The 21,271-nt window shown below is 38.0% G+C and overlaps 1 protein-coding gene across 1 annotated transcript in view; it reads right to left on the bottom strand.

Annotated features, from left to right (window-relative positions):
* LOC121367344 (FACT complex subunit SSRP1-like) overlaps positions 1-19,017 on the bottom strand; it is a 33,900-nt gene extending 14,883 nt beyond the window's left edge. The window contains exons 1-8 of the mRNA XM_041491450.1: positions 18,731-19,017; positions 13,512-13,697; positions 10,875-10,980; positions 8,703-8,893; positions 4,265-4,359; positions 3,539-3,674; positions 2,313-2,416; positions 1,289-1,417 (exon numbers count right to left, since the gene is read on the bottom strand). Of these exons, the coding sequence (XP_041347384.1) occupies positions 1,289-1,417; positions 2,313-2,416; positions 3,539-3,674; positions 4,265-4,359; positions 8,703-8,893; positions 10,875-10,980; positions 13,512-13,697; positions 18,731-18,784 (1,001 nt within the window). The 5' untranslated portion in view covers positions 18,785-19,017. The remainder of the gene's footprint in view (positions 1-1,288; positions 1,418-2,312; positions 2,417-3,538; positions 3,675-4,264; positions 4,360-8,702; positions 8,894-10,874; positions 10,981-13,511; positions 13,698-18,730) is intronic.
* Positions 19,018-21,271: the final 2,254 nt, after the last annotated feature.

Raw genomic sequence — 21,271 nt, 5'->3', positions numbered from 1 at the left:
CAGGTAACATGATAATATTAAAACCTATTAGCTGTATCATACTGTCCGGTAACATGATAATATTAAAACCTATTAGCAGTATCATACTGTCCGGTAACATGATAATATTAAAACCTATTAGCAGTATCATACTGTCCGGTAACATGATAATATTAAAACCTATTAGCAGTATCATACTGTCGGGTAACATGATAATATTAAAATCTATTAGGAGTATCATACTGTCGGGTAACATGATAATTTTTTTGTCGGGTAACATGATAATATTAAAACCTATTAGCTGTATCATCCTGTCCGGTACAATCAACGTACTGGTGATGATATTAAAACCTATTAGGAGTATCATACTGTCGGGTAACATGATAATATTAAAACCTATTAGCAGTATCATAGTCAGGTAACATGATAATATTAAAACCTATTAGCAGTATCATACTGTCAGGTAACATGATAATATTAAAACCTATTAGCAGTATCATACTGTCAGGTACATTCAAGTACTGGTGATGATATGAAAACCTATTAGGAGTATCATACTGTCGGGTAACATGATAATATTAAAACCTATTAGGAGTATCATACTGTCAGGTAACACGATATTAAAACTTATTAGGAGTATCATACTGTCAGGTAACATGATAATATTAAAACCTATTAGGAGTATCATACTGTCGGGCAACATGATAATATTAAAACCTATTAGGAGTATCATACTGTCGGGTAACATGATAATATTAAAACCTATTAGCTGTATCATCCTGTCCGGTACAATCAACGTACTGTTGATGATATTAAAACTTATTAGGAGTATCATCCTGTCGAGTAACATGATAATATTAAAACCTATTAGGAGTATCATACTGTCAGGTATCATGATAATATTAAAACCTATTAGCAGTATCATACTGTCAGGTAACATGATAATATTAAAACCTATTAGGAGTATCATACTGTCAGGTATCATGATAATATTAAAACCTATTAGGAGTATCATACTGTCAGGTAACTTGATAATATTAAAACCTATTAGGAGTATCATACTGTCAGGTAACATGATAATATTAAAACCTATTAGCAGTATCATACTGTCAGGTAACATGATAATATTAAAACCTATTAGGAGTATCATACTGTCAGGTAACATGATAATATTAAAACCTATTAGCAGTATCATACTGTCAGGTAACATGATAATATTAAAACCTATTAGCTGTATCATACTGTCAGAGTAACATGATAATATTAAAACCTATTAGCTGTATCATACTGTCAGGTAACATCAACATACCCGACAAAACTGCCCGGCACTGTGATCTTCCTCGTGGTGATGGCCTTGAAAATCTTACTGACGACCTCGTAGTCGGGTCCTGTCATCTCTTTTTGAAGTTTACCTTCGTACTTGTTCTGCAGGTCCTCGCTGTCGACAAATACAATTGTGACAACTCAAATCAACATGTAACCATCCTGCTCAATACAAAATGCCCTAACTAAATCTCTATGCAGTAGAATGAGTTTAGTTTTAGTCACTAGTACTCCCCAACCTGTGTTAATTTCATTATTTTGTATTCATAAGAATTAATTCACGGCTTCTAGAATGTTTATCAAATCCACTAGCCATGGGATCAGTGATTTTAAAAATTTACTAGCCACAATTAAAAATTCACTAGCCCTACTTTAAGTTAATACAATTTTAATAAATAATATTAGTAATAATCAAATATGTCACCTAAAGAGGGAGATACAAGATGAAGCTCAAACACACTAACATTGGGGGGTGGGGGTGGGGCAGGATATTCATATTTAAAAAATAGACTTAACTGCACATTTAACCCAAAATATTCACTAGCCGCCGGGCATGGTAATAGTAGTTATTTACTAGCCCAACATTGAATATCACTATCCATGGGAGTGGGGCTACCATAATCTAGAAGCCCTGTCTGGCATGGCAACAGTAGTTATTTACTAGCCCAACATTGAATATCACCATCCATGGGAGTGGGGCTACCATAATCTAGAAGCCCTGTCTGGCATGGCAACAGTAGTTATTTACTAGCCCACCATTGAATATCACTAGCCATGGGAGTGGGGCTACTATAATCTAGAAGCCCTGTACTTTTATCTTTTTTAAGCATATTTAAAACAAATTACTGAATGATTTTAAGGCAGGCATTTGCATACGACATAGCCTGCGTAAAGTGCCAACCAGGCAGTTAGTTTGTAGGCATCACACAGGTTGTTAGATATATAAATGAAAACACTAAATGACTATATACAGTAACTATGACAACCAAGGTAGGTCAGAGATCACTTACTCGGACAGGTTGAGTTCAACCGTCATTTCGTCGTCCTTACTAAACAGCAGGATGAGAAAGTGATATCGAGTCTGACCTTGTTTAATCGGGGGATCCAAGCTCACCTAGAGAGAAAACAAGATGAGATAGTTAGATCGTAGATGTCAAACAAGTGGTTAAAAGTTAATTTTATATGCTACTATACCATGGCCATTGATAATACTATCAGTAGTAGGGAAAATAAAGACCCCACCACCACCTAAAATTAACACAAAGCAAAAAAAACATCTCTAAATCAGGTAACCTGTACTTAGTTTACACAATATTTATTCCATTTTTTTCTGGTGGGATTGGTCGACAGGCTACAAGCCTATATTAGGACCTTTCCCTACATGTTTTTACAAACAAGCTGAGACAAGATGTCAGACTAAGTACTTATAATAACTAACACTAATAAAATATAATAGTTGATAATTAACAGAAAAGTACGTACAGAGAAATAGTACAGGTAGAGAAATGTAACAGTGCTATTAAGTTTCAAATCGTTAAGTAGAAATAGTACAGGTAGAGAAATGTAACAGTGCTATTAAGTTTCAAATCGTTTAGTAGAAATAGTACAGGTAGAGAAATGTAACAGTGCTATTAAGTTTCAAATCATTTAGTAGAAATAGTACAGGTAGAGAAATGTAACAGTGCTAATAAGTTTCAAATCGTTTAGTAGAAACAGTACAGGTAGAGAAATGTAACAGTGCTATTAAGTTTCAAATCGTTTAGTAGAAACAGTACAGGTAGAGAAATGTAACAGTGCTATTAAGTTTCAAATCGTTTAGTAGAAACAGTACAGGTAGAGAAATGTAACAGTGCTATTAAGTTTCAAATCGTTTAGTCCTTACAATAGTCATGAACGGATTTAAAAATGTCTATATTTTCCTGATTTCTATTATTTTCTTGATTAACCTGTGGTTGAATACATTTATTAACATTACCAAATCTGTATTTTTTTATTTTAAAACCCCCTAACCCTACTATATACTTAATGGTAGCTAACACAGCTACTTTTTAATATGAATAATTCAATATGTCATTTTGCATCTCCCTAAAATAACAATAAACTGGACGCACAGCGCATTCGTTTTCAGAATACAGAAAATATTTCAGTGCCAAATTACAGATACCCGGTCATTACAAAATAATAACAGTGTTTGGTGTGATACGATTAGTTAGAGAATTAGTTTATGAATACTTACGACAAAGAACATCTGTCGGCCATCTTTGTGTGGGAGGAGGAAGAGACGGAGAACCGTTGTGTACGGGATTTTGTAATCAAACGTTTTACCGTGAAGCTGAAGAAACGTGGGATAAATCTTGATGTCATATCGACCTCTGCAAAACAACACACAAAGAGCAAAACTGCTTTTTAAAAATATATATAAATACCCTAGCCCAAACACTAATTGCATCATAATGTTACAATAAATTTTACTCTGTATATTGCAAAATTAGCCAATTGCTAAAATGCATACAAAATGGCCACAAAATTTAGACTTTGGCTAATAAAGTATTCCTCAAATTAACATTTTAATGATTCTCAAGGAAATACTCTACGTTTCTGAAAACTGGCTAAATCGAAATGTGTTCCAGGGTGTGTCCCGCTTTATATCATTACAGACAAAGAGAAATAAACATCATGCAAATAAACGCATGTGAAGTCTAGTATTCAAACCAAACATAACCTTTGTTTGGTCTCTGCTACAGTGCTGTCTGTAGATTGATAAACTAGAAACCAACAACCAGGGACGTCATTAACGAAGGCATCTTAAGCAACACTGCACTCTCCTTTGTGTACTTTTACACTGAACTGTGAGATCAGTAAGTTGCAAACGTTTCGTGAATTAGGCCCCAGGTTTCCATGGTAACAAATGTTAAGTTAATAACTAATTCCCTCCAAACCAAATACAGCTCATTCTACTGACCTTGGCGTGAGACACTGCACTTCCTGCAAGGTCACAATGGATTCTCCAGTAGCTTGGATAATATCGGCCTTATCCAACACATTCTGGTAGAACTCCTAAAAATGAAAACATCACAATAAGTTCTGGACCAGTAGGGGACCAATGAACATGAAACCTATAGTCCGGCCAACCCTCAACATGAAGCCTATAGTCCGGCCCACCCTCCAACATGACACCTATAGTCTGACCCACCCTCAACATGAAACCTATAGTCCGGCCCACCCTCCAACATCAAACCTATAGTCCGGCCCATCCTCCAACTTGACACCTATAGTCCGGCCCACCCTCAACATGAAACCTATAGTCCGGCCCACCCTCCAACATCAAACCTATATCCGGCCCACCCTCCAACATGAAACCTATAGTCCGGCCCACCCTCCAACTTGACACCTATAGTCCGGCCCACCCTCAACATGAAACCTATAGTCCGGCCCACCCTCCAACATGAAACCTATATCCGGCCCACCCTCCAACATGAAACCTATAGTCCGGCCCACCCTCCAACATGAAACCTATAGTCCGGCCCACCCTCCAACATCAAACCTATATCCGGCCCACCCTCCAACATGAAACCTATAGTCCGGCCCACCCTCCAACTTGACACCTATAGTCCGGCCCACCCTCAACATGAAACCTATAGTCCGGCCCACCCTCCAACATGAAACCTATATCCGGCCCACCCTCCAACATGAAACCTATATCCGGCCCACCCTCCAACATGAAACCTATAGTCCGGCCCACCCTCCAACATGAAACCTATAGTCCGGCCCACCCTCCAACATGAAACCTATAGTCCGGTCCACCCTCCAACATGAAACCTATAGTCCAGTCCACCCTCCAACATGAAACCTATAGTCTGGCCCACCCTCCGTCATGACACCTATAGTCCGGCCCATCTTCCAACATGAAACCTATAGTCCGGCCCACCCTCCAACATGAAGCCTATAGTCCGGCCCACCCTCCAACATGAAACCTATAGTCCGGCCCACCCTCCGTCATGACACCTATAGTCCGGCCCACCCTCCAACATGAAACCTATAGTCCGCCCCACCCTCCAACATGAAACCTATAGTCCGGCCAACCCTCAACATGAAACCTATAGTCCGGCCCACCCTCCAACATGAAACCTATAGTCCGGCCCACCCTCCAACATGAAACCTATAGTCCGGCCCACCCTCCAACATGAAACCTATAGTCCGGCCAACCCTCAACATGAAACCTATAGTCCGGCCCACCCTCCAACATGAAACCTATAGTCCGGCCCACCCTCCAACATGAAACCTATAGTCCGGCCCACCCTCAACATGAAGCCTATAGTCCGGTCCACCCTCCAACATCAAACCTATAGTCTGGTCCACCCTCCAACATGAAACCTATAGTCCGGTCCACCCTCCAACATGAAACCTATAGTCCGGCCAAACCTCAACATGAAGCCTATAGTCCGGTCCACCCTCCAACATGAAACCTATAGTCTGGTCCACCCTCCAACATGAAACCTATAGTCCGGCCCATCCTCCGTCATGACACCTATAGTCCGGCCCACCCTCCAACATGAAGCCTATAGTCCGACCCACCCTCCAACATGAAACCTATAGTCTGGTCCACCCTCCAACATGAAACCTATAGTCCGGCCCATCTTCCAACATGAAACCTATAGTCCGGCCCACCCTCCAACATGAAGCCTATAGTCTGACCCACCCTCCATCATGAAGCCTATAGTCCGGCCCACCCTCCAACATGAAACCTATAGTCCGGTCCACCCTCCAACATGACACCTATATTCCGGCCCACCCTCCAACATGAAGCCTATAGTCCAGCCCATCCTCCATCATGACACCTATAGTCCGGTCCACCCTCCAACATGACACCTATAGTCCGGCCCACCCTCCGTCATGACACCTATAGTCCAGCCCACCCTCCAACATGAAACCTATAGTCCGCCCCACCCTCCAACATGAAACCTATAGTCCGGCCCATCCTCCATCATGACACCTATAGTCCGGCCCACCCTCCAACATGACACCTATAGTCCGGCCCACCCTCCAACATGAAGCCTATAGTCCGGCCCACCCTCCAACATGACACCTATAGTCCGATCCACCCTCCAACATGAAGCCTATAGTCCGGCCCACCCTCCAACATGAAGCCTATAGTCCGGCCCACCCTCCAACATGAAGCCTATAGTCCGGCCCACCCTCCAACATGAAGCCTATAGTCCGACCCACCCTCCAACATGAAGCCTATAGTCCGGCCCACCCTGCAACATGAAGCATATAGTCTGGCCCACCCTCCAACATGAATCCTATAGTCCGATCCACCCTCCAACATGAAGCCTATAGTCCGGCCCACCCTCCAACATGACACCTATAGTCCGATCCACCCTCCAACATGAAGCCTATAGTCCGGCCCACCCTCCAACATGAAGCCTATAGTCCGGCCCACCCTCCAACATGAAGCCTATAGTCCGGCCCACCCTCCAACATGAAGCCTATAGTCCGACCCACCCTCCAACATGAAGCCTATAGTCCGGCCCACCCTGCAACATGAAGCATATAGTCTGGCCCACCCTCCAACATGAATCCTATAGTCCGATCCACCCTCCAACATGAAGCCTATAGTCCGGCCCACCCTGCAACATGAAGCCTATAGTCCGCCCACCCTCCAACATGAAGCCTATAGTCCGACCCACCCTCCAACATGAAGCCTATAGTCCGACCCATCCTCCAACATGAAGCCTATAGTCCGGCCCACCCTGCAACATGAAGCATATAGTCCGGCCCACCCTCCAACATGAAGCCTATAGTCCGGCCCACCCTCCAACATGAAGCCTATAGTCCGGCCCATCCTGCAACATGAAGCCTATAGTCCGGCCCACCCTGCAACATGAAGCCTATAGTCCGGCCCATCCTCCAACATGAAGCCTATAGTCCGGCCCACCCTCCAACATGAAGCCTATAGTCCGGCCCACCCTGCAACATGAAGCCTATAGTCCGGCCCATCCTCCAACATGAAGCCTGTAGTCCGGCCCACCCTCCAACATGAAGCCTATAGTCCGGCCCACCCTGCAACATGAAGCCTATAGTCCGGCCCACCCTGCAACATGAAGCCTATAGTCCGGCCCACCCTGCAACATGAAGCCTATAGTCCGGCCCATGCTCGTAAAAAATGTTTTTTGTAAATAATTTTAGTTTGGTTTGACTTAAAAAAAAATGATAAAAGTGTTTTGGAAATAACAACAAAGATTCTATTTTTATGTGCAATTGAGAAAACAATCGGCCCCAAAATAAATAACGTGTAGTAAATTCTATAGTATGAAAATGGGCATTCCCTGTGTGAAGGACTATAAATACAATACCCCACCCTGACAGAAGTGTGATGTATGAAGTGTGATGTATGAAGTGTGAAGGGGACTAATAAACATGAAAGCTAACTACAATACCCCACCCTGACATAAGTGTGATGTATGAAGTGTGATGTATGAAGTGTGATGTATGAAGTGTGAAGGGGACTAATAAACATGAAAGCTAACAACAATACCCCACCCTGGCAGAAGTGTGATGTATGAAGTGTGATGTATGAAGTGTGATGTATGAAGTGTGAAGGGGACTAATAAACATGAAAGCTAACTACAATACCCCACCCTGACATAAGTGTGATGTATGAAGTGTGATGTATGAAGTGTGATGTATGAAGTGTGAAGGGGACTAATAAACATTAATAAACATGAAAGCTAACAACAATACCCCACCCTGACAGAAGTGTGATGTATGAAGTGTGATGTATGAAGTGTGAAGGGGACTAATAAACATGAAAGCTAACTACAATACCCCACCCTGACAGAAGTGTGATGTATGAAGTGTGATTTATGAAGTGTGAAGGAGACTAATAAACATGAAAGCTAACAACAATACCCCACCTTGACATAAGTGTGATGTATGAAGTGTGATGTATGAAGTGTGATGTATGAAGTGTGAAGGGGACTAATAAACATGAAAGCTAACTACAATACCCCACCCTGACATAAGTGTGATGTATGAAGTGTGATGTATGAAGTGTGATGTATGAAGTGTGAAGGGGACTAATAAACATGAAAGCTAACAACAATACCCCACCCTGACAGAAGTGTGATGTATGAAGTGTGATGTATGAAGTGTGATGTATGAAGTGTGAAGGGGACTAATAAACATGAAAGCTAACTACAATACCCCACCCTGACAGAAGAGTGATGTATGAAGTGTGAAGGAGACTAATAAACATGAAAGCTAACAACAATACCCCACCCTGACATAAGTGTGATGTATGAAGTGTGATGTATGAAGTGTGAAGGGGACTAATAAACATGAAAGCTAACAACAATACCCCACCCTGACAGAAGCGTGACGTATGAAGTGTGAGTCACCTGCACGGGGTCGGTGTCGGCGTTGGCATCGGTTGGGATGTGGAATCTCAGCTCAGTCAACGTGACAGCCGCGTCGTCATTCTGGTGGAACTCAATCGTCACCTCGTTCTTCGCTTGGGTTGAATGCGACACATTGGTGAGGGGAACTTCAAACGCCAGAGACTTGTCCACGAAGAAATGCAGGGCATTACCTGAAGAAAGAGATCATCAAAAGATACTCATTACACACAGCGAGTCTCGTTGACTGAAAACAACACTGAAGAAAGAGATCATTACACAGCGAGTCTTGATGACTGAAAACAACAGACTGTAGAAAGAGATCATCAAAAGATACTCATCACACACAGTGAGTCTCGTGGACTGAAAACAACAGACTGAAGAAAAAGATCATTACACAGCGAGTCTTGATGACTGAAAACAACAGACTGAAGAAAGATCATCAAAGATACTCATTACACTCAGCGAGTCTCATGGACTGAAAACAACAGACTGAAGAAAGAGATCATTACACAGCGAGTCTCGATGACTAAAAACAAGACTGAAGAAAGAGATCATCAAAAGATACTCCTTACACACAGAGTCTCGTTGACTGAAAACAACAGACTGAAGAAAGAAATCATCAAAAGATACTCATTACACACAGAGAGTCTCGTTGACTGAAAACAACAGACTGAAGAAAGAAATCATCAAAAGATACTCATTACACACAGCGAGTCTCGTTGACTGAAAACAACAGACTGAAGAAAGAAATCATCAAAAGATACTCATTACACACAGCGAGTCTCGCTGACTGAAAACAACAGACTGAAGAAAGAGATCATTACACATAGCGAGTCTCGCTGACTGAAAACAACAGACTGAAGAAAGAGATTATTACACATAGCGAGTCTCGTTGATTGAAAACAACAGGCCAGCTTTCTATCGCTCTCCTGATAATAATGACAGACACAATTATTCACATTAAAATATAACTCTTTTGATCTTAAACAACAAATTCACAATGACATTTGAAATAAAAATAAAAGATTGTCAATTCTAGAAATAGAAATAATCGAAATGCAATGGACACTACAATTCCCGACCTAGCCACTAGTGGAATCAACATGTTGATATCAGTGTTTACATGCAATCAACATGTTGATATCAGTGTTTACATGCAATCAACATGTTGATATCAGTGTTTACATGCAATCAACATGCTGATATCAGTGTTTACATGCAATCAACATGCTGATATCAGTGTTTACATGCAATCAACATGCTGATATCAGTGTTTACATGCAATCAACATGCTGATATCAGTGTTGACATGCAATCAACATGCTGATATCAGTGTTTACATGCAATCAACATGCTGATATCAGTGTTGACATGCAATCAACATGCTGATATCAGTGTTGACATGCAATCAACATGCTGATATCAGTGTTTACATGCAATCAACATGCTGATATCAGTGTTTACATGCAATCAACATGCTGATATCAGTGTTTACATGCAATCAACATGTTGATATCAGTGTTTACATGCAATCAACATGTTGATATCAGTGTTTACATGCAATCAACATGTTGATATCAGTGTTTACATGCAATCAACATGTTGATATCAGTGTTTACATGCAATCAACATGTTGATATCAGTGTTTACATGCAATCAACATGTTGATATCAGTGTTTACATGTAATCAACATGCTGATATCAGTGTTTACATGTGTGCCCCATTCTGATGTTTGAATAATGCTATTTTAAGATTAGTTCTCAGTGAATTCAAACTGCTATATCAAACACTTCCAAAATAACAGACGGGAAAAACATGTAGATCAATTAAACCAAATAATATTTTTAACAGAGAACAAATGTAACTGATCATACCTTGAAATTCTGTTGTGCATATTTGTGGGAACATAAAATTAATCAAGGATGTAGTACTGTAGATAAACAAGACATAACAATTATACTGAACTAGTAACTAAACGATGAAATTTCAATGATTAAACCTTTAAATTCAGCACTTCCCCAGTTCCAACCCTTGATTGACAGGTCGTACACCAGTAACTAAAACATGATATTTTGATGATCAAACCTTTAAATTCAGCACTGCCCCAGTTCCAACCCTTGATTGACAGGTCATACACCAGTAACTGAAACATGATATTTTGATGATCAAACCTTTAAATTCAGCATTGCCCCAGTTCCAACCCTTGATTGACAGGTCAACCTTCTCGAGAGACGTCTGGTAGTACTTGGAAACAAAGCTCGAGAGTTTCTCGTAGTCCTGTCAAATAAACAATCTTAAACTAGCAAAGCAACATTTCACTGTAGTAAGAAATAAAAATCGACTGTTATAATATTATACCACGTGTCTACTTTATAATACCACATATCTACTTTTATAATACCAGGTGTCTACTTTTATAATACCAGGTGTCTACTTTTATAATAATACCAGGTGTCTACTTTTATAATACCACATGTCTACTTTTGTAATACCATGTGTCTACTTTTATAATACCACATGTCTACTTTTGTAATACCACATGTCTACTTTTATAATACCAGGTGTCTACTTTTATAAAACCACGTGTCTACTATTATAAAACCACGTGTCTACTTTTATAATACCAGGTGTCTACTTTTATAATACCATGTGTCTACTTTTATAATACCACATGTCTACTTTTGTAATACCATGTGTCTACTTTTTATACCAGGTGTCTACTTTTATAATACCAGGTGTCTACTTTTATAATACCAGGTGTCTACTTTTATTATAATACCAGGTGTCTACTTTTATAAAACCATGTGTCTACTTTTATAATACCAGGTGTCTACTTTTATAAAACCACGTGTCTACTTTTATAATACCAGGTGTCTACTTTTATAAAACCACGTGTCTACTTTTATAATACCACTTGTCTACTTTTATAATACCAGGTGTCTACTTTTATAAAACCACGTGTCTACTTTTATAATACCAGGTGTCTACTTTTATAATAATACCAGGTGTCTACTTTTATAATTCCAGGTGTCTACTTTTATAATACCAGGTGTCTACTTTTATAACACCAGGTGTCTACTTTTATAATACCAGGTGTCTACTTTTATTATAATACCAGGTGTCTACTTTTATAAAACCACGTGTCTACTTTTATAATACCAGGTGTCTACTTTTATAATACCATGTGTCTACTTTTATAATACCACATGTCTACTTTTGTAATACCATGTGTCTACTTTTTACACCAGGTGTCTACTTTTATAATACCAGGTGTCTACTTTTATAATACCAGGTGTCTACTTTTATAATACCAGGTGTCTACTTTTATTATAATACCAGGTGTCTACTTTTATAAAACCATGTGTCTACTTTTATAATACCAGGTGTCTACTTTTATAAAACCACATGTCTACTTTTATAATACTAGGTGTCTACTTTTATAATACCAGGTGTCTACTTTTATAAAACCACGTGTCTACTTTTATAATAATACCAGGTGTCTACTTTCATAATACCAGGTGTCTACTTTTATAATACCAGGTGTCTACTTTTATAATACCAGGTGTCTACTTTTATAACATCAGGTGTCTACTTTTATAATTAAAAATTGATTATCAACTACAGTTTAATGTTTTAAAATTGTACACCAATCTTTAAAACTTGCATACTGAATCACGACGTGATACTGAACAAAATGTTCCTTACTATACTAGTATAGTAACAGACCTTTCTGACTGCAGTAACAAAACGTTCCTCACTATACTAGTATAGTAACAGACCTTTCTGACTGCAGTAACAAAACATTCCTCACTATACTAGTATAGTAACAGACCTTTGTTGACTGCAGTAACAAAACGTTCCTCACTATACTAGTATAGTAACAGACCTTTCTGACTGCAGTAACAAAACCTTTTATTGAACATGTGTGTGATACAAAATCTTGCATATGTGGAACATGTTCACTTGAATGACACCATGGACACAGCATGTTGTCAATTCAACCAACTTTCCAGACAAAATAAGTATGAATATGAGCTGTACAGGTAGTCATATTTATACTTAAAGACACCGTCCTGTTGTCATAAACGTATATGTATTTCACTATCACACAGAGGAACTCAGTTTCCTTAAAGCCATCGTATCTTTCTAATATTTATAATAAAAACACTGTTCTGCTGTCATGTATATATAAACTGTACATGTATATCACTATCACACTCAGGAACTTAGTTTCCTTAAAGCTGTCTTATCGCTCTCATATTTATAATAAAAACACTGTCCTATTGTCATATATAAGTACATGTACCTATATTTCACTATCAAACAGAGGAACTTAGTTTACTTAAAGCCGTTGTATCTACCTTATATTTATAATAAAAACACCATCCTGTTGTCACATATATAAACTGTACATGTATCTGACTATCACACAGGGGAACTTAGTTTCCTTAAAGCAGTCGTATCTCTCTCATATTTATACTTACTTAAACACACCCTCCTGTTGTCACATATATAAACTGTACATGTATCTGACTATCACACAGGGGAACTTACAGTTTCCTTAAAGCCGTCGTATCTCTCTCATATTTATACTTACTTCGTATCTCTCTCATATTTATACTTACTTAAACACACCCTCCTGTTGTCACATATATAAACTGTACATGTATCTGACTATCACACAGGGGAACTTACAGTTTCTTTAAAGCCGTCGTATCTCTCTCATATTTATATTTACTTAAACACACCCTCCTGTTGTCATATATATAAACTGTACATGTATCTGACTATCACACAGGGGAACGTACAGTTTCCTTAAAGCCGTCGTATCTCTGAATGGTGTCGTTGTTCAGCACCAGCTTCAGACAGAATCCCTTGGCTCGTTTCAGCCACTGAGCCTTCTCGACGTCCGCGCTCTGGAACTGGTCGATCTTACCGGTCTTCATGTTCTTGAAGATCACACTGTTACTCTGCAACTTCAGTCGGCCAGGGTTCTACAAACACAACAAACGTATTTAATGTGTCATGTAAAACATCCGCCCACACACCTCTTTGAACTTCAGCTTTCTAAAGGGTTAGGGTTCAAGTAGTGCTGCAATGATTTTTGTACCCTCTCCTGAAAAGTTAAGCTGGGCTGTATTGAAATTTCAAGTTTGGTATCGGTATCAGTAGTTTTGGGGCAATTTACCTCAGTATCGGTACAGTATTCAGTTTGGACACAATACCGATACTGAGCGGTATTTTCAGTACACTTGGCTTTAAATGCATGCTCGAGTTTAAGACAAAATTAAATTCCATACACAAGGCCCACATCTCTCTCGCTCTCTCTCCTTTTTAGCTATTTTGCATTCGTCAGATATATTGTTGGTGATTTACTAAATGGCGGTAAATATTTTTTTAAATTGAAATATCAGTATTTTGAGATTTATTTGGTACAGCAAATTGGTATTGACACGATATTGATAACAAACGGTATATACGGTTTACTGCCCAGCTCTACTGAAAAACATACTATGCAGAACTTTTAACAAAATTAATCAGACCAGTCTATTAGCAGATTTGACTGGGATACATCTACATCATGTAGAAGTCTTATTTATCAACTACAAGTCACATTTTTCATAACTGTTCTAAGATATGTTTTGAAGTAGTATTCAATATGCTACATTGTAACACAACATATTAAAGATGCTCAATATACCTGCTATACCACAATATACATTTTGAACAATACATGTATCGCAATATTTTTCTAGCGTATCGGTATATTGCGCTTATATATTTTGTATGTTTGTTAATGTGACATGAGTGTATAACAGAGCTTCTACAGTTACAGTTTGTTTTGTTTAACATCACCACTAGAGCACATTGATTTATTAATTATCGGCTATTAAATGTCAAACATATGGTCATTTTTAACAGTCAGAGGAAACCTGCTACATTTTTTCATTAGTAGCAAGGGATCTTTTATATGCACTATCCCACAGACAGGATAGCACATACCATGGCCTTTGATAGACCATTCGTGGTGCACTGGCTGGAACAAGAAATAGTCCAATGGGCCCACCGATGGGGACAGGCATGTGCTTTTCGACTGGCCTCGGTAGCACAGTGATTAAGCCATCGGACTACAGGCTGGTAGGTACAGGGTTCGCAGCCCGGTACCGGCTCCAACCCAGAGCGAGTTCTTAAGGGCTCAATGGATAGGTGTAAGGCCACTACAACCTCTGCTCTCTCACTAACCACTAACAAACTAACAACTAACCCACTGTCCTGGACAGGCAGCCCAGATAGCTGAGGTGTGTGCCCAGGACAGCGTGCTTGAAGCTTAATTGGATATAAGCACGAAAATAAGTTGAAATCAATCATGTGCTTTTCCACTGGGCTACGTCCTGCCCCCATCAAGGCTTGTAAATTTGTTTATAAAATCCTCTAGCCACAAACTTTAAACACGCTCTGTCACGGATGGTTGACCTAATTATTGACCCAACAAAGTATTATATGACAATATATACATTTGATTTGTACCTAAAAGTACTTTATTGAACCATCTACATCACCACCATATCACACTTATTATTGATATTTTATAAAAATAATTGAATTATGGGTACGGTCCATAATTCTGAGAAAAATAACGGCTAATTGGAGAGCAGAGGTGTGACGTATTATTTTGAATCATGTGACGGGCATTCCCCAAATAACCGCAGTGCCAAAACGATTTACCAAGCTTGTGTAACGAGAATGCTTGACCATCCTCTGCGCGTAGGGTAAATAGAAAGAAAAAAACCCAATGAAAATAAGTTATTAAAAATTAATAAAAACATGTACTGAATGATATTAAGCTTATACATTAATTTATTTTAGTAACAGAAGCATGTTAAACGTCGACAATCCCAACTAGTTAGGCCTTTGCAGCTATAGGTAAATTTATCGTTAGTTGTATGCGAAAAACTCTAAACATCTGGATCACAAACACCGTCATTTTCCACCTTGTCAAATTCATTATTATACAAAATATGCCATAACAGCTGACTTGGGATAGGAATTGTTACATTTATAAAGAATACTCTGAACTAGACGGTGTTTATATACGATGTGACTATATATACGAAGGCCGTGTCTATAGCCTCCACTAACGAGGGCTGGCTATATATACAGCAAAAATGTATATAGGCGGTAAATAAGTACATGTATTTGATTGATCCATATTACTGAACCATCTGAACAGGAGGAATACATAAGAACAGTGCATTTTCTGAACAGAAAGAAACAGAAAGAAAGAAATGGTTTATTTAACAATGCACTCAACACATTTTATTTACGGTTATATGGCGTCAGACATATGGTTACGGACCACACAGATTTTGATAGGAAACCCGCTGTCGCCACTACATGGGCTACTCTTTCCGATTAGCAGCAAGGGATCTTTTATTTGCGCTTCCCACAGGCAGGATAGCACAAACAAAGGCCTTTGTTGAACCAGTTGTGGATCACTGGTCGGTGCAAGTGGTTTACACCTACCCATTGAGCCTTGCGGAGCATTCACTCAGGGTTTGGAGTCGGTATCTGGATTAAAAATCCCATGCCTCAACTGGGATCCGAACCCAGTACCTACCGGCCTGTAGACCGATGGCCTAACCACGACGCCACCGAGGCCGGTCTTTCTGAACAAGGGACGGGGAGTATATGAATTTAGCGGACCCTTTTATGTACGTTTTCTATAGATATATGAATAACGTCATATTGTCCCTACAGTACTAACAAAAAATTTATTATAATAAATATATAAATAAATAATAATAATAATAACAATAATAATATGATGATGAATAAATAAATAAATAAAAATAACAATTACAAATTATCAGCGGCTGAGGTAGATTAACTGAAAGAGAAACTAACAACAGGGCTTGAACTTAATAATTTTTCACTGATTGCAATTTTGAGGTTGCTTACGTAAATTTTGTAAAAAAAAGTTAATTTTACCGTAAATAAATATGACTAAAAGGTTATTTTGCTGTATTTAGTCACATTTCAAATGCTCAAAATTGCAAGGGCAAATAAAAATCAAAATACTTTTTTATAGGCTTCTAGTAAAGCTCCCGGGTCCCCCTCTAAATTTATGTAACGTCTGTAACAACCACCCCCACCCACTGTGATGTGATTTTATCAACATCATAATACATGTAATAATAATAATACACAATTACTGCTACTACTACTACTACTATTATTATTATTAGCCTATTACTACCTTTTTGGGGCGGAGAGGCGGTGTTTTATCTGGAGTAGTTTTGGCTATAAAAATGCAAGATTAACGTGCATGCACACACGCACAAACGGCAGGCTGAACTTGTCCCTGCACGTAGAACTGGATTCAACTGGGTTAAGTAATAATTAGCCAACCTTTGAACGACAAAACATGCAACAGTACATTTTTACGCTATACATTAAAACCGAAATACCACTTTGCGAACCAGTCAAAATAATCTGCACACACGCCTAATAATAATAATAATAACAATAATAATAATAAATGGTGAGTTATGTTCTGACTGTTTATTATTTTATTTTAGCATATTTGCGGTTATTTTCGTCATGAAATAATATATTTTTTATTATTTGCCATGTATATAGCCGGCCCTCATTTGCCAAGTCTCTATACATGGCGAACATTTATATAAAATCCACAAATACATTATACAGTTGTCGTATATATAGGCTCATCACTACAAGTCTGTTTTTCCGTATTTTTATGACTTTTTACAAGACTCCCAAATTTTAAAAATGAAGCGTGTCGTGGAATTCCCTCGATCGTAGTTCAATTAAAATATTTTGGATCATATAATAACTAGGTTTGGTATTCCAAATGAATGCAAGTTTCATTTATAATGCATCGTCAACGTCCCTAACTGTGTTATGCTTCAAATTCCGTTCACTTTGTTTTTGCTTTCTGCATGGTTCGCGCAATCAACATCCGATTTGTTGTCATCGGCATGTCATTCATTTATGAGGTTTTTCTTCACAGTTCATGAACATTTTCATAAACAATAAAATTCAGAAAAGTAAGTATCTAAATACAAAACTTTACAAACCCCTAAAACCATTAATTTTATTAAGTCGTTTTTGTTTATTCCTTAAAATTACCGATATGGGGTCCACATGACTCATAGAAATTGACTTAAAATGGAGAAAGATGAATTAATATTCGGTGCGTGTCACATGACCTCACGTGCCAGATCAACGAGGCCAAAGCATTTAATTTTTACAATTTTTAAGACCCCTGTTGTTAGAATTTGTTTTCAATTATTACATTCGATTTGCAAAAGGTATGCTACATTTATGTGCCTCTATTGTAGTGAATAATAGTCGTAATCCATTCATAATAATTGTAAATAATTTTGAGTGTATAAATTGTGTTAATTATGAATCAATTCATTAAACATTTTTTTATATTTTACAAACTATTCACTGGTATAAACGTAATGCCTATCAGTATTGACATCAAGTTTTAGCGATGTGTGTTGATAAAACGCGGACCGGACCAGAACGCTTGACAAATTGAATTTATCCGTTTAAAAAAATATTTAACTAAGTGTTCGTCAACTGTGCATAGTTAAGAAACATATATTTTTTCATGTAGTGGTCGTAAAAATGGAAAATGACGAACCGCACATTCGTGTTACAATACTTCTTGCAAACACATGCACCTGAACGCAGTTAGAAACGTCACACTCTTTCCTGTTTACCGGAAGGTGTTTTACTTTTGTTTACTAAAATGGATTTGGGAAAGAGTTGGACCCGTACCCCTCCATATAGGTTCTAAAGACTAACCCTAGCCCTATCCTTAGGCCTTACCAATGAAAGGCCCGGTCTGAAACGGGGGTACGGGTCGAACTCATGCCCAAACGCTTTGTTGGGTCATTAACGTAAGACTGATTAGGTGTCGTTTTAATTAATCATTGATACTGTTTGTCAACACACATATATATTTTATGACAGTATAATTAGGTAATAAACTAACCAAAGCACCCCTAAATTCCTGTACGACATCCGCATATTCTTGTACATCAGTCATGATTCTGGTATCATCAAATATGGCGGGAAAACACGTGAGAAAATAATTTCGGGAGATCGTTGAAAATGTTATATTGTAAGAGTGGACTATATAACCTTTAAATGCAGTTTACCACTTAAAGATGTGCAATAAAAATGTAGTTATTATATATTTTGTTTCCATTATTTAAGCCTTATTTATAACGATAAAATAAAGTCACTAATTCTTGGAACATGGCTCTACATTTGTTGTTAAAATTACGTCACACACATTGTGTTACATTCTAAAACACAACTTCGAATTCAAAGGAACCATCATTGGTTGCGCACAAGTCAGGTCAACCAGTTTAAGCTTGGTATTTTTAATCCAGATACCAACTCCAAACCCTGAGTGAGTGCTCCGCAAGGCTCAATGGGCAGGTGTAAACCACTTGCACCGACCAGTGATCCATAACTGGTTCAACAAAGGCCATGGTTTGTGTTATCCTGCCTGTGGGAAGTGCAAATAAAAGATCCCTTGCTCCTAATCGGAAAGAGTAACCCATGTAGTGGCGACAGCGGGTTTCCTCTCAAAATCTGTGTGGTCCGTAACCATGTGTCTGACGCCATATAACCGTAAATAAAATGTGTTGAGTGCGTCGTTAAATAAAACATTTCTTTCTTTGATTGAAGTCAGCTTCACAGATCTATGACTATAATATGTAAACAAGTTGAGCTGCTTTTAACCACATTGGATGCATATGTGTATCAGGCCCGTGGGAGAGATCACATGCTATATAGTGAGAAGGGAGCAGGCAGATTTGTGTTTTTAATAAATATATATAACAAACAAAAAAAATGCCCGATTTCACAAAGTCCAAGTTAAACAAGCCGTAGTCCTAAGGTTGAGTCTTCTTAATTTAATTTAAATTTTATTTTAGACATAATTTTTATTTCACCAACTCGGTTCAAACATCTGTTTATTGGAGACATATGCCCAATACGATTTATTCACGGATTGCACATGCGGCGTTACAAACAGATTTCCCTCTAATCGATTTATTGTATTATATTTTTGAAAAACGGATATATATATATATATATATATATATATATATATATATATATATATATATATATATGTATTACCCCAGCGGTCACTCATAACAGGGAAAATATTTTCCATATTTTCTCAGTGAGAAATATTCTGCATTGGTCTAACGAACAATACTATTGGACAATTTGACGCTCAGAAACCAATGACCTTGTCGGTACTAAATATGACGTCATCACGATTTGGCAAACACACAAAATGACGTCATGTTTGCGTTTACGGTTCTTTGTTTTTGGTGTTAAATTTATAACAAAATGTCATTTTAATGCAATTCCTTATAGATTTTCTAGCAGAATAAAGAACACTTTTGGGTTTTTTAAATTATTTATGAACGTGATTAAATTACAAAGTTATAGCAATTCTCAGAAAGTGCGCAAAGTGGTTTACATCGTTTCTATATAGGTTGGCCTTTCGTGCATGTGCGTCGAAAATAAAGGCTTCTAGAGAAAAAGTAGCTGAGGTAATAAATAGAATAACAAACTCGGTACCAGTTATTATCAAATTTATGTCCCTCGTGAAATAATTTTCATTTGTCACTCGCTAAAGCTCGTGACAACTGAAAATTATTTCACTCGGGACATAAATTTGATAATAACTGGTAACTCGTTTATTATCCTCTATATATGTATACTATTTTACAACAAATTTTTTAAAAACAAATCATTAATAGCAGAACTAAACAAAATTAGTCTTTTTGTTGTTGTTAAATTTGATTCGTAATAATAAATTGAATGGAAAGTTGCGAATATAATAAAATAAAATTTAATAATAATTCTATGACCATCGTCAATATTACTTACATGCATACATAGATGGCCTCAAATACATGTACGTTAGGCCTTAGGAAAATAAAATTAATTTCATCCCAAAGTCAGTCGTGGGTCGTAGAATAAATGTGTTTCTGATCATCCAAATTTTTTTCACATGTACAAAATCATTGGGAGACCAACCCCCGTAAGCGTACGACACAAATCTTCAAATTCGGGCAAAAACGATAGTGGTATTCGACTAAAATGAGCTTGCCGGAAACACTTTCACCATTCTACCCACAATATTACATGTAATCCATGTAAAAATTACAGTTATTTGCAGCCTATAGCTATTGGGTAATATTATGAATAAATAATGTTATCCAAATTCAGACAAAAAGCGGAAGCCCGTAAGCCTACGCCAACCCCTGCAATTGTCTACAACAATCGACCATATAGTGTAGATTACTGTAGCGTTTTTAATTCTCCATGGCCTTTTTTGTTTTGCTGTGAACTATATTCGATTTAATTCCACTTTTTTTCCCGTAAATTGTTTTTAATTGCAGGGGCTGGAAGACCAAATCGAACTTGGGCTTTTTACAAACACTAGGAAGATGAGAAACACACATAATATACAGACACTGCTATTCTAAACAAGAAGCTATAT

This window comes from Gigantopelta aegis, chromosome 3, assembly GCF_016097555.1.
Source record: "Gigantopelta aegis isolate Gae_Host chromosome 3, Gae_host_genome, whole genome shotgun sequence".
In the NCBI taxonomy this organism is placed as follows: domain Eukaryota; kingdom Metazoa; phylum Mollusca; class Gastropoda; order Neomphalida; family Peltospiridae; genus Gigantopelta; species Gigantopelta aegis.
The sequence above is the reverse complement of the archived record's forward strand: the minus strand, read 5'-3'. Positions and strand labels throughout refer to the sequence as shown.